Source organism: Heterocephalus glaber, unplaced genomic scaffold, assembly GCF_053883595.1.
Source record: "Heterocephalus glaber isolate CG9 unplaced genomic scaffold, H.glaber_assembly_v1.0 deba00001687, whole genome shotgun sequence".
NCBI classification, from domain to species: domain Eukaryota; kingdom Metazoa; phylum Chordata; class Mammalia; order Rodentia; family Bathyergidae; genus Heterocephalus; species Heterocephalus glaber.
In genome coordinates this window covers 6328421-6343467 of record NW_028258412.1, presented here as the reverse complement: position 1 = coordinate 6343467, position 15047 = coordinate 6328421, and the positions used below count along the sequence as shown (strand labels likewise).

The 15047-nt window shown below is 45.7% G+C and overlaps 1 protein-coding gene across 6 annotated transcripts in view; it reads right to left on the bottom strand.

Annotated features, from left to right (window-relative positions):
- Positions 1–1199: 1199 nt before the first annotated feature.
- Mtmr3 (myotubularin related protein 3) overlaps positions 1200–15047 on the bottom strand; it is a 142271-nt gene continuing 128423 nt past the window's right edge. For 2 of the 6 annotated variants that reach the window (XM_021257182.2, XM_087198146.1), the window contains 7 exons: positions 13669–13839; positions 12046–12191; positions 7853–9269; positions 6510–6620; positions 5957–6045; positions 5209–5235; positions 1200–3400 (listed from right to left, as the gene is read on the bottom strand). In XM_021257182.2, coding sequence (XP_021112841.1) covers positions 3229–3400; positions 5209–5235; positions 5957–6045; positions 6510–6620; positions 7853–9269; positions 12046–12191; positions 13669–13839 — 2133 coding nt within the window. In that variant the 3' untranslated portion in view covers positions 1200–3228. Of the gene's footprint in view, positions 3401–5208; positions 5311–5956; positions 6046–6509; positions 6621–7852; positions 9270–12045; positions 12192–13668; positions 13840–15047 lie in introns of all 6 variants that reach the window. The other 4 variants (XM_021257181.2, XM_004843425.4, XM_004843427.4 and 1 more) reach the window with 4 other exon arrangements.

Here is a 15047-nt window from a genome sequence, read left to right as displayed (position 1 = left end):
CAGATCTCGCTAGTATCCTGGATGTTCATCTTCTTGCCTCCAGCAGTTTTCCATTTATGGACCCCCAACAAACCTGCTAGATCATGCCAGTGTTTTAACTTGGCGAGGATTACACCATTAGACCTCAGAAGTCAATAGTGGTTATGTGTAGGCACAGCTCTGACATACACTCAGGTTTTTCACAACTTGGTCTAAACACACACTGGGTTCAGTTGGCAGACTGAAGGGTTCAAGATGACACCCAAGACAGTCTTATTTTCAGACACCAGGCAGACAGCACCCACAGCTTTCAGACTGAGCTGTTTTAAGTGCTTATGTTCTTTAGTCAGAGGGTACATTCAGATAGTGACCCTACAGAGACTGTCCCAAGAGGTTAAGGGCCCCAGGGGGAAAGGGGGTGTGAGCAAGACACTTCAAAGCCCAGCCAACTTACCATAGGTGTTGGGCTATGACCTCAGAGCCAGTGGTATTTAACAGTAACTTTCCTGACAGTAGAACTACATAATATAGCTCATTCATAGACCAAGAGATGAGGATGCTCAACAGCCAGGAAGGGAAAGAAAACCCACCTCTTAAGAGAAAGAACTAGTCCAAAAGTGACTAGATGTCATCGCCTTGTTCAACTGGAAGCAGTAGTCAAGAGATCTAAAGAGCAGAGCTTCCTCCCTGTATGGAGAGAGAGAGGGAGGGGGACCACTAGCTGGGCACAAAATCCAATCCCATCTGATTCTGTTTCTGCTCCCAATTCCTCTCTCTGCTCACCTAAGAATGGCAGGCGGAGCGTTTCCTAACTTTCTTCCTCCTAAATCCTCCTCCTGCTCCCCACAGCATGCAGGCAGGTGCTAATGCTCTGTGGGTAAGAGGACTGGGCGCCCTGAAATCAGAGCAGCAGGAAAAAAAAAAAAAAGCTTAGACGTCAGAGGTAGTTTTAATTATTACTGATGTGCAATTCTTGATTGCTTTGCCCTTTTTTAGCTTGGGACATCTTGGGGCAAAATCATTAAGGAAATGTTTTTCAGTGTTTAGGCATCATGGTGAGGCTCCTTGCCAGGGCCTAGAATCAAAATACAATCTAATGTTTTCCTTTGCCAAAGGTCAACTTCCCAACAGCACCTCAAACCACTTCTTTGTGACCAGGAAAAGGGACAAAGAGGGGATACACATCACTGGGCAAAGAATTAGAAAGTGTTAGCAAATGCCACCATGCAGAACACTCAACTTTATTCGTTTTATTTATATATTTAACAATTCTAAAGTATTTACTTCTTGCTTTGACAAAAAAATGAAAAATATAGGAGCACTGACTCCTTTTTAGGAGAAAAGGGTAATATGTACAGCTATGGAGAGTTACGGTTCCTCCTTTACATACAAAGAAAAATATTAATAAAAAAGTGCTTCATTGATCAAAAAAGGGCTAAAAGCTGCAAGCATTTATTCACACTGTACATCAGACCCAAGAAACCCGTATCATAACCTCTTGGCACCTGTCACTAGGAACTGCACAATCTTTAACTATACTGATTTCTCCCTACCTGCACAACAAGACCACATAGAGTGGAAGAAGAACTACACCCTGTTTCACTAAACATGGACTCTTGAGCAACCTGCTGTTGTGGGAGTAAGGGTCATGCTCAAGATGCTCTGGGATTTGCCTGGACTGACAGTGCCAGGGAAGGTGTCTGGGCCACATGTAACCATACTCAAGGACATGTCAGAGCCACCTTCCTAAGACAGCTTGCCCTTGTCTATGGAACTGCTTCCAAAGGGGAAGAGTACTGGGAAGGGTGGAACTTAAGTGTTTCATGACCTCACACCCAACACCTCACCATGATCTGCCCTGTTACCAGTTTTCAGCAGAGCCAAGTGTGGCCCTTCCTCAAGAGCAAGGGCAGGCACAAAACATGGAGCCAACCTTACAGACCACAAACCTAAACTTCTCTCCACCCTTCCCCATACTCACTTTCACCACAAATATTCTTGATTTAAGGCTCTTTTTTGGACCACATGAAATCTCACTGAGGACAAGTACCCTTAATCTCCTCCAAGCCATGTCCCTTCTCTAAGAAACCCTGCAAAGTCACCAACTAACCCTTCACTGCCGGCCACCAGCTAGTGGGCACATGCTCACTCTGGTAGCCAGGAGTATGGCAGGGGAACTACTGGGCCCCTTTGTGCTGCCAAAAAGGGAAGGAGAAGGAAGGCTGATTTTGTGGGGACCTTTCTAACTTTAAAGGCTGATTCTACCCCTCAAATGGGAGATCCATGATTTGTTTGGTTTGGGAATAGGAATTTTTGGAACCCTGAGTCTGGATTTCCCTGTGCTGGCTGAGGAAGAGAGATTGTTTCAGGGATCAGGCCCTGGAATGAGGCTCTTGGGTATGCCTGGGCTCAGGGGAGGCCTTGGCCATAGCAGCAAGACACCACATTGTGGCCAGACTGCACTCATGACTGAGGAAGCACTACCCAGCCTATCCAGGGAACAGCCCCCTGAAAGTGAAGGGAGTCCTAGACAATCTGGGTCAAGTTAAAAACAGAATCCCATGGGGAACAACATGCTGACCACCCATCCCGAGCCCCTCTCACGTGCCTCAAAAAGCACACACCTTCCTTCCCAACATGAGTTTGGGGGTTCCATGCACTATATGCTGCTCCCTCGAAATGCCAATCCTGTGTATCTGTGAGAAAGGATGAGCCCAGCCTCTCTCAGGAGGGAGAGGCATCAGGGGCAGTGTTCTTGGGAAGATGCTTCCAGCCTCTACAGCAGCAAAGGTTTCCCAACCAGTCTGATGTGGCGGTGGTGTGAGAATGGTCACAAATATTAGTACTGGCTTTCTTTCCTGTTCACTGTCTCAGGCCTCTACTCCTAGTTCTGACCAGTCTCCTCCACCAAGAAGCATCATGCCATCCCTCAGTGTGCCTGACAGAAGGCAGCTCAGCAGTTACAGGGGGCCTGGCAACCTCTGGTCTTTCATTAAAAAAAAAAAAAAAAAAAAATTAAGACAACCTAGGGACCTTTTCTTTTTTGAAGGCAGAGGCAGGATAGAAAAGGGAAGAGGGGTTGAAAGAAAAATCAATCTACAATCCAGTGGTACATCCCAATTTCTGTCACTCTGTACAGGTGGTTCCAGGCCCCATTCCAAAATGCACGGGCCTCTCAGTCTTCCCAGGCTGCGTGGGCCTGTCAGAGGAACAGCAGCTTGGCCTCTGCTCACCCCAGGTCACTGAGCTTCAGTTTGAAGTGGCAGCAATGGGCTTATCCAGTTCAAGGTCAATGCTGGAGCTCGTGGGATGTAGGCTGCTATAGCAAGCCTTGCACACTCGACTGGGTTCAAAGAGCTGCTGGCTAGGAACTGGAACCTTCTGGTTACAACAACTGGAGCAGAATACATTCCCACAATTCCTTGAGATGAAAAGAAACAAACAAAAATGTTAGTTTCAGCTAGCAGATATGCAGTGGGAAAATGAACCTGAGAAGACAGAATTTTGCTGTGTGTGGATGTGCTGGAGACTCCTCTGAGATTAAACGCTGGGCAGGGAAGACATCTCTACCTAGCAGAATCACAGTTCACTTTTACTTTGGGGTCACAGACACTTGCCTGCCTTTCCACAATGCCTCAAGGTTATCAGGTGAGCAGGATGTGCTCAAGAGAAATTTGTAAGAACAAATGGTTCCAGCAGTGGCTGCTGCTAGCACAATGGGAAGTCCTGATCCAGGAACCCAATGGTCATACCTACCTGAGCAATGGCCCCTTTGTAACTTGTGACCATTGACAATCTCAAGTCAAATGAAGCTGTCTCTGGGCCCCCACAAAAGAAAGACAATCACCCAGCCCTGCTGAGGTGAGGAGCCTTGCCTAAGGGCTACTGCTCCAGAGGCTTAGAGGGAAAACCTGGGAGAGCAGACTGCTGTCATCTAATACTGCTCTGTAGGGAGCATGCAAAGCCAGGAGTCAAGCAGCCCATGATGCATGCTCAGAGAGTGGAAGCGGAGAGGTGAAAGGATAAGCGTGTGGATAAGCATATGTGCACACATATCCCTTATTAGACAGCTGCCAGTCAGTTATGGCCTACTACCTTCCTCTATGTATCTCCAGGGAAACTTATGGCTCTGCCCCAGGGCCTGACTGCATACAGGCCCAGGCCACCCTCTCCAGCAAAAGCCCTGCTCTAATGCATCTGCAGTACAGGTCCATACATTCTGACCAATATCTGTCACAGCTAAGAGGAAAGAGACATGATAGAGGATGAGTTTCTGCCTCCCTCACAACCTACTTTCGCTGGGACCTAAAGTATAAGCCAATCCCAATGAGCCCAGTACAGGAAATTCCAAGGGGCCTGACAGCCCATCAAAGACTAGAGGAAGGCATCTACAGGAAAAAAAACACCTTTCAACCAGCATCACTCACTACCTTTGCAGTTATGCTATTCAGAATGCAAACCCACAACTGTGTTTGAGCACTCAGGCACAGAAGAGAGCTCAGATAGAATACTACAGAAGGAAAAGGTAATAGACACAGGGCAATGGAAAGAGAAGTAAAAAGAACACACAAAATTTCATCTTCTAAAATGCAGTAAGTACCTTATAACTGTCTCTAAAACGCATCAGTAAGAACCTGTGGTTACACAGGAAAATTTCCAAATGCCTGCATTTCTTTAATGTATGTGCCAGAGTTCAGCTCAAAAGCCTGACATGAATTTCAACAGTTAAGCTTTTCTACCTGACTTCTTTCAGGGGACCCAGAAAGACCTGAGTGGAGTCTTCCCTTAAAGTCTTCCATGCTAAAGTAATTCTCTGGGTAGAGCATCTTTATTCAGATCTCTCTTTAAAAACGAAACAAGGAACAGTGGTGCTATCTGACCTGGAAGTTACTAGCATCATCTCAGTGAATGACTGACCCAAAAGAAATAGCTCTGAAAACCCAACTGGCTCCTCACAAGATCAGTCCCTGCAGAAGCATCACTTCTTGTCAAAATCAAGGTGGACAGGTTGACCTGGATGGTCAGGAGGGGAGCACTTGCTACAGGTAGAGACTCACCCTCAATAGTCTCCTCTATCAGCTGCTGTGGATTTCTCCAAGCCCATCTGCCTGCCTGTGCTCCCCAACCCCAGGCTTCAACCCAATGAGTGCAGAGAGGGAGAATAACAGCATTAGTGTGAAGTTATTGTAGATGTGCAGACATCACAGACAGGTTGTTGCAAATGCTCACCACGTTTGATCAACACGGTCAGTGTCCCTGCAAGGAGGGGAGAAAGAGCTCAGAGAAGAAGCCAACCAAAGACATCTGGGCTTGGGGTGCAAGACGGTGTTCCTAGAAGCATCATTAATAGACAAAGAGGTTGATCCATTTTCAACCCAGGCTCACTTGTGTGGGTCAGCCATGGCATGATTCTGATAAACTTCCTATCCCAAGAAGACTGAACATCTGCCAGATAGTCACCACCCAACCTGGGCCAAAGCATCTCTAGTAACTCACTACCCAAACCTAGGAGGAGAGAGAAATTAGGAGCCCTTAGGATTAAAGACTGTCCTCAGCTATTTCTACTACTCCCTCCAGCTATGCCTGCTCATTAATGGCACAAAGGTTAAGCTTGGAACCATGGAGCAGAGAAGGAGCAAGAAAATGAAGTTCTCTGACCATAGCCAGAGAACTGTTTTTGTTCATAGCAGCCACGTTGCATTTTACACTGGGAATAAGACACAATGATTTTGAGTAGTGTTGCCCCACCAATCTGGGAGACAAAACAAAAAGATACCATTTATCCACTTCAAAATTTAATAGTGATCACCCTAAACTAGAACAAAGATACCAAATGCAGTTCTGCAAACACAAAAGAAGTTGAGACTCCAGGGTCTGCCCAGTCAGAACACTTCCAGCAGGAAGCCTGCTACATTCCACTCTGCAAGCTCTGTGTAGCCTCTATACCCCAGGCCACCCTACCATACCCTCAATGTACCTGCAGTGGTGCTTCCTGCTGGCGAGCCAGAAGGCACTGTCACATGCATAGCAGTGGGCAGCCAGGTGGTCAGGGAGCCAACGGGTCATCTGCAAAACACATGGGGCCAGTTTAGTGACAGGAAATGGGCCATCCAGCTGGAGCCAATAGAGCCATGCTGGGCACAGCAAGAGTCACAAGGACCACAGAGGCTCCTGTGGCACCAGCTCAACAGGTCTGATGTCAACAGAACAAGAAAGGCGTCCAAAGCATTTCCCTGGAGGTGACTCCAATTTCCTCTGACATAAAGTGGCACGCAGCAGCACCCTGGTCACTGTGAGAACTGGCAAGGCTCCAATTCATGGAAACAACAAAGCAAGAAGGCCAGCTCCATGAATCTCCCTGGCTTCTAAATGATGGACTTGATGTAGGTTCACCGGAACTGAGATGGCAGAGGCTCAAGGCTAACTGTATTACGATGCTCTTCCTTGGCCAGGGGAATGGGGCAGGGATGAGGGTAGAGAACTGAAAACAGTTGCATGGATGGCACTCAGAGCAGGGGTTGAGCCTGTACCTCTGTGTCCTGTTTATCCACCTGCTCCCAGCTGGCTTCAGAGAAAATCTCTGTGCTGCAGCGAGACAAACAGTTCTGATCCAGATTGCTTTCCGAGTCAGGTATTGAAGTCTGTTGGCAAACAAACATAGCTGAACAGAATGAACCTGGTCTCCTCCCAAAAGAAGAAAGGGCTTAGTGAAGAAGGGAGCCCTGGGAATTATGGGTGAGCCTGAGGGCGAGGGCTGCTGAATTTGCAGATGCATTAGTCACTGAACTTTGTGTTGAACAACTGCAGATGGGATTGAGCTGAACTGAAAAAGGGACACATGGCTTGGATGCAGTGATATTAGAATGGAAAAACAGGCTTCAGGGTTCAAAAAGTGAGGAGAAAAGTGACCAGGATGAGTGGAAACTCCCAGTTTCAGCTGCTCTGGTGGGCCTGCTGATCCAACCTTGCCACTTAGTTAAAAGAGTGCTTTGGCTATGCCCTCATTTCTCTGAAGGACTCTTTGGAACAATGAGAAACCATCATTAGTATGAAATAAAAGACAAAAAGTTACTCTGGATTGAAAATCATCAGATATGCTCGCCTTTTATGTACGCTGACTGTTTCAGAGCCTGGCTCACGCTTGTACTTGACAGAGCTACACAGGTCTGTCAAGAAAACCTTCTTGGAAAACCTTCCCTCTGGAGCCCTCATTTTTGGTCACCAAGTACCATCAGTGCTAACTTCTCAACAGTGTTAGAAACTAATCCCTTCTCTCCATTTCTACTGCCAGTATCAGACAGAGTGGGTTCAAATACTCGTTTAAAAGATAACTACACTTTCAAAGATACAGTCTATGTCTGGGAAGGGTAACAGTTCACTAGTTACTAAAGCAGGACAATCACTACAATTTGACAGGAATTCTTGGCACTGCCCTACAAATGTTATTCTGGCCAGGAGTTCACGATCTTCTAAGGACATAGAATACTCTCTGAAGACATTTGATTACCATATAGTACATGCTAGTTCTTGCCCTTTCACTAAGTACGTATCTCAACAGGACATAGGAAATAAGGAAAGCTGAAAAGAGGTAGACTGCCACTCAGGTGGCTTAAGATGATCTCCAGCTTCTGTCAACAGGGCTACTTTGTTTTGTTTTGCTTTTTTTGGTACCGGGGATCGAACTTGGGTCCTTGCGCTTGCGCAGCAGGCGGCAAAACCACTGAGCTAAATCCTCAGCCCAACAGGGCTACTTTGGACCTGCCCAATCCTTTTAGAACTCTGTATCCGTCACCATATACTGAGTTCAAAGGGCACCCACACTCCGTGGGCCCTGTCCCCTCAGGCACCTATGGAGGAACCATGACCTACTCACCACTTCATCTCCAAAGTCCCCATTGAAGCGCAGGGAGCTAGTCAGGTACTGGCTCTCCAGGCGACTCTTCAGCTCCTGCACTTGTTTCTTCAAGGTCTCCACTTCCTGCTGGTGTCCTGACTCAATCTGACGCAGGCGCTGTTGGATTGTGTCTGTGTATACAGGCATGCCATCATCGTCCAGGTGGCTGCGGGAAGGCTGGTCAGGGCTGCTAGTTGCAGATGGTTTCCCTGAGTGGCTGTGCAGCCACTTGTGGTGCAAGTTCCTGGAGTGTAAGTGGGCAGAGCCACAGCTTGTGGCAGACAGCTGGCAGCTCAGCGAGTCCTTGCTCCTCCCAGCCTCCCCATTGGCATAGTGCCCATTGGGTGTGGGGTACTTCTGAAGGGTGCCAAGCACTGGGGGCTGCTCTGAGGCCTTGTTTTCAGTCTCTGGGGCACCATTGCACACAAGCCCCTCTTTACATTCAGCTAACACCAAGGCACAAGGAGGCCGTGTTGGGCTGACAGTGCTGCCAGGGTAAGTCCTCTGTACCACAGACAACCCCTGGAGCCTCTCAGCTAGGGTCCTCTCCACAGGCCTGGTCTCCAGCACTGGGGAAAGCATGTCCTTGCCACTGAACCTGCCACTGATTACAGGGCAAGGTCTATGATGGACTTGGGGCTCACTTTCTGACTTCACCTTATCTTCTATTAACATGTTCATGGGATTGTTCATGTTTGGTCCTCTGGTCTCAAATGGGACTTGGGAAGGTAGTAGAGAACTAGACAATGAGGTACCATAGCCAACTTTAACATCTACTGGGATGTGCGGAATTACATCCTCTCCATCCTCTGTGATACTCCCTATGTGCGACTGCTCCACAGAGACCTCCTGGATATCCTCTCCCCTGGGGGGAGCCTGGAGTGAACTGGGAACATTGTGCCCATCCTGCTTCTCAGGAATATCCTGTGAGAACAGAGACAGGGCGGTATCTAGGTGGCTCCTCAAAATAGCATCATCCAGCTCTGGTTCTTGGTAAAATACAATGGCTGAGCCCTCAGCCATGGTCATCCTACTCTCCTTCACTAAGGGTGCCTCCTCTTTGACCTCTGGAATCTTGACACTGCCCCTATGGGCAGGCTCCTCCACTCCACTCTCCTCTTTCGTGGCCTCTTGCAAAATGTTCTCCATTTGTCCTTCGGCCACTCCAGCTGCCACAGACAGCTCAGCACCCCCTGGAACCCTGCTGGGCTTCCCCAAGGTGTCAGCAGCAGCAGGAGGCTCCTCTCCAGGTCCAGCTAGGCTGCTCAGTTCCAGTGAACGTCTATGTTCCTGCCACTTCTCATTCAGGCTGGGGTCGCTGCTGCGGCGGCTGGCTAGAGGCACTGTGCTGTCACAGGCTGTGGTCAGATTGTCAAATGATCTAGTCTTTGGTAGCCTAAAAAAGGGGAGGGATTTAGGGAAAATGAGAATCTTTGGGGCAATTTAGAGGGAAGCAGAAGACAATAAGTTTTAACAAGCTTATCATTATAACACACAAGAAACCATGGCATCTCTGAAGGCAGGCTCTGCAGGCTAGAGCAGAAAAGCTCCCCTAAGAGTTCTCCTCCTATCTGCACTGCCCCTCACCGCATCCTTCATCCATACCAATATGCTAAGAGCAAAAGCTCTTTGAGAAGGGCATAACAGCTGGGCGTGGTGGCATATGCCTGTAATCCTAGCACTCGGAAGGCTGAGGCAGGAAGACTGCCAAGAGTCCAAGGCCAGCCTGGAGTATATATAGTGAGTCCAAGGCCAGCCTAAACTACAGTGTGACTCTGTGCCAAAAAAAAAAAAACAAAAAAAACAAAAAAACAAGATGGGCATAACATTGGATTATAACAACCCACCCCATACTTTTCTACTATAAATTTGTAATTTAAGCATAATGGTAGCCAGCTGCGAGTCTCAGTAGCTGTGCCTGGGGGATACAGGAAGCAATCTTTGTGTTTACCCACTTGGTACAATGAATGACAAAGTGTGCGCATGTGTGCAAAAGTGTCAAACCGGGATTTTTACCCACATAATGCTCCATCTAACGGGTTTTGCATATGTTTACCTGAGCATCACAGGGGGCAAAATACACCCACACCACTCTTCTGTTATGAAAACATGTATTTTATCATAATGGAATGTGGGCATGACTCACAGTAGCTGCACCTGGGAAAAGCAAAAACCCATCTGTGCATTCACACACTTGGCAGACGAACAGCAAGGTATGTACAGGAGCTCCAAAGCAGCAATAAGTGTTCTATCCATGAAATGCTCATTGCTAAATTTTTGTGCACTTAGGATGTCTTTTTAAAAAAAGTTTTCTTTTGATTTTTCTGGTAGAAGTAGCCCAATTCAGTACAATGGCACATGAAAAACCAGATTCACAAGTTTTGGAGGAGGTAAAAGTGAATCATCAGATTACTCATGCATGGATAAAGGATGACAATGACTTTGAGTTGCCCATGTGAGCCACAGTTCCTGTGACAATGAAATGGAACAAGAATCGACTGATACAGACATAGAGAATGCCGACCTCTTGATTGAGATGACAAAGAAAACGACAATGTGAGTACCTATTTGACTAGTCAAAATGTTGCAAAATGGTCACACAATGAGAAATAGAACAATCCAATGTTAGAACTAGGTCTGAAAATATAGTGAGGATCTTGGCAGGGGTGAAACCTATTGGATAGAATACCAGCACTGGTATTCAATGTTGGAAACTGTAACAGACAAAATGCTACAAGATGTTGTGAAATACACAAAGGCTGAAATACAGTAGACCCTCAAGAAATGACCAGCCTGACATATAAACAATTTGGGTCATAACCAGAATTTTAGTTTTAACTTATGAACAAATTCTCAAGTTACAACCTGAATGCCTGATACTTGTGCTTCGAGATGGTGTCAGATACAGATTTAACCCTTAAAGAGTTCTGGAAAGAACATTACAACATCCTTTTCTGTGTGGGGTTGAAAACTCTTGGGCCAATGTTTCTCTAAGAACACTGAGATCTGACTGTATTAGGAAACTTTGAAGACTGTGTAGAGGAGCCTGAGCCTTCAATTGACCAACCTGAGTTACAACTAGCCCTCATGAATGGAGTTCATAAGTCAAGAGACCAATATACAAGTAAAATGTTGTGCGCCATATTCAAAAATGTATTTATTATGACACCTCACTAGCTGAACTGAAAGCATACATAGATCTACTGTACTTTGCAGGGATTTCACACATGACAATTCCATGTTTTACTGTGAGATGCGTGCAAGGAACATGTAGTTGTCATGTGTGAAGACTGCCTTAAGTATAATTGAAGTAAAGAATTTTTTTTGTAGTTTTATTAGTACTTTCATTGTAGTTCATATAGGAACTTATTTGTTATTTTTTAGACTTTGTACACCAAAAAAAGTTGATGTTGAAAATTCTGATGCTTTTTTATGAACACTCAATATTAAAAATTCAATACTTTATTAATATAATAAAACTTATAAAATTAAGAATTCATCAATAGAAATATTCTAAATAATAAACATGGGTATTATACACCCATGTTTCTGTGCCTTTGTGACAAAACTGGTGTTATGCCCCTCTTAAAAAGGTGTTTCTCATGATACTGATATATTTCTCAGCTTGTGGTAGAGTAATAGTGACCTTTTTTTTGGTACCAGATTTCGAACTCAGGTCCTTAAGCTTGCGAGGCAGGCAGCCGAATCACTGAGATAAATTCCTGGCCCATCACTGACTTTTTGATATTACAGTATTTTAAATTAAAAATTTACTACCTATCATTCTGAATTTAATGAACTCATTAAGTGGCAAAGCCAAAATTTCCCTTATCTCACAGCATTTGCCTTTCAAGCCTCAGAAGACGAATCAGAGCAAGGTGTCAGGAACAGAGAGAACAGTGGATGAAAAACAAACCAGGAGGTCACAAAGAGCCCAGCAGATGTCCTCCATCAATAAACTATTCAGTGCATGCAATAGAACAATGTAGCAACAGGGCCTAACCCATTTCCAAAATTAAGGCTTACTATCTTCCCTGAGAAAACTTCAAAGGGCTAAGAAAAATTGTGTATACCCAGACAATATCACCATTTCTGACCATCCCTGGGCATGTCCCCACACAAGAATATAGCCATACATGAGTTGAGGTCTGTGGCATCACCCCTGGGCTCACCGGCTCAGGGGAGGATCATCAGGGCTAGTGCCTGGGGCTGGGTATGGTGCACAACTGTCATCCACAGGAGTAGATGGGGATGGACAGGGCAGGTACACTGCATTCCACAGCATCAGGTTACGCACATGGCACACAGGGTACAGCACCTAAGGAGAGAGGGAAGGACACAGGTTTAAACATGTCCAATTAGTCTTTTTTTTTTGGTACCAAGGATCGAACTCGGGTCCTTGCACTTGCACAGCAGGCAGCGAAACCACTGAGCTAAATCCCTGGCCCCATGTCCAATTAATCTTTAAGAAATTTCTGGAAAGCTGGACATGGTGGCACATGCCTTTAATCCCAGCTAGTCAGGAGTATGAGGTAGGAAAATTCCAACTTCTGGACAACTCAATAAGATCCTTTAAAAAAATTAAAAAGGGCTGGGGATGTAGCTCAGTGTTAAAAGCACCCTTGGATTCAATCCTCAGTACCACTGCGGTGTGTGTGTGTGTGTGTGTGTGTGTGTGTGTGTGTAAAGATCACAAAGCTGGAACACTCAACAGGGCTGGAACACAGATACACAGGGTTAGCATTTTATGTGGCAATATGTGGCCATGAAAATCTAAGAAGATTTTTTAAAGATCCATTTCTCAGGTCACCTTTACTGAAAGACTGACTTTCATCATCTTGATCTGTTGCTTTTACTACATAAGAAAGTGAGTCATGGGCCGGGGATTTAGCTCAGTGATTCCACCTCCTGCCTCACAAGCACAAGATCCTGAGTTCGATCCCCGGTGCCAAAAAAAAAAGTGAGTCATTCTGTTAGATGTGATTGTCTGCTCCCCTTGTATAAAAGCTGGGCTTCAGCAGAAACTGTCAGATCTGTCTTACAGGATCATTTAAATTAATCACATAAAAAGGAGGGAATTTTCTACCTGTATTATTACTCTGCCAGCAGGCACAATGAAAGAGAATCAGTTAGTTTAAACCTTTCCTTAAATGTAACAAGAAACATATTGATAGCTCAGCAAAGCAATTAACCGCTGATTAGCCTGCTTTAGACTTCTTACAGGTTTAAGATGCATTCTGACAAAGGGAACACTGACACACAGATGTATGTGTTTCCTTTTCTCTGCTTAACAGAAGGTACTCCTTTGGAGAACAAAGTTTTAAAGGGCGCCAGCTCTCCATGTGAGCAGAAAATCACACAGACACGGATGCCAACATGAGGGCCAGTTTTGTGCTGAAAGAGAAGCTACAGTAGGTAACATCATCACCTGCCACATGGGGAAGAGTGCTGGGGGCCTGGGGCCCAGTCTTCTGAATTATCGTAAGCACCCAGGAAATGTAAGTACCTCTTTCATCAGTTAAAACATGCTAGGAATACATTAAGCTCTGGAGGAGATGCCAGAAAAGATTTGTGTCTAGGATGGCAAAGGAGAGATGTGCATTACATCAAACCACTGCGAGCACAGTTAGAACCAGGTCAGAGGAAACAGGCCTTTTAAAAATGACAGGGGAAAGAATGGAACCAGCCCACCCAGAGACAGACAGACGCCTTCACAAAAAGGAACTCAAACAGGTTCCCATGTCCCATCCTCAAATTCATTCTGCTGATCAGAAGAAAGGCTGAAAGATACATACGGCTTCTGATTGAGAGGAATACAGTAGGTTTTTGAAAGCCTTATTGCCTGCCCGAAGGAGTGACCAAACAGAACACGTCCGCTCCTGAGTATGCTTTTCTCCTCTCTCCTTGGCGTTGTTGCACAGGAATGTTCCAAAGAGGCAGGAATAGGTATGCTGCACCAGTTTCACCTAGGGGAGTCCAATAAGGCAAAATCATATAGTAGGGCACACATTCTCTGGGAGAAGACAGCCCAGCTAAGCAATTCTACCCTGACATCCTTGAGAGAACTTCAGCTCACTCTGCCAGGATTGGGGAGCAAAAGAGGCCACACAATAGCCTCCTAAGGGTCTGATCTCAATCATTAGTACTCATCAGACAAAGACAGAGTGGTGTACCCCATTCCTCCTAGCTTCCCTGTTAAGCAGTCTGAGCTTCTGAGGTAACAGCTATCCTCATTAGTGATAGGACATATAAACTGGATACAGGAGCAGGTCACTGTACAGCTCAAGTCTGAGCTGAAAGCACATTTATAAAACTATATATTCTTTCAACAAATTATTATTGAGCATTTCACAAGCCCCAGGCATGACTATAGGTCCTGGATATGCAGCAATAATCAGCAAGCTTTTCTGTCCTGATGGAACTTGCTCTAGCTGTGAAGGAGAAGTGACAAGTGCTATGGAAAATAAGGCTGGGTAAGAGGGACAGGGCAGGTTCTAGGCAGTGGGAAGGCCTCAATGGCTGAGACCTGATGGAAGTGAGAGGGCAGGTCACATGGGTATCTGAGGAGAAATGTTCTAGGCAAAGGCAAATGTAAGCACAATGGCTTTGAGATGAGTGCATGTTTATGATTTCTAAAGAACTGCAAAGAGGCCAGTGTAACTAAACGATACTGCACAAGAGAGAGCAGGTTGGTAGTGTACAACTTGAGTCTGAGCTGAAAGCATACTGCTAGGGGAATGGACAAGGAAGAACAAGCAGGTCAGTAGTGTACAACTCGAGTCTGAGCTGAAAGCATACTCCTAGGGGAATGGACAAGGAAGGACAAGGAAGTAGCCCTATAGGCCATTTTAAGGACTTGGTTTTTATTCTATGTAAAAAGTAGTCACTTGGGCTGGGGATTTAGCTCAGTGGTTTTGCTGCCTGCTACCCAAATGCAAGGACCCGAGTTCGATCCCTGGTACCAAAAAAAAAAAAAGTAGTCACTAGAGGTTTCTGAGCAAGGGAATGGCATGGCCTGTCATCTTTTTCAAAGATCCCTCTGTGCTAAGTTAACACTCCAGAATTAGGGCAGGAGATAATGGTAGTGTGGACTCATGGGGCACTAGTAAAGGTAGCAATAAGCAATTAAGTTTCAGATATATTTTGAAAGCAGAGCTACAAAACATAACAGACT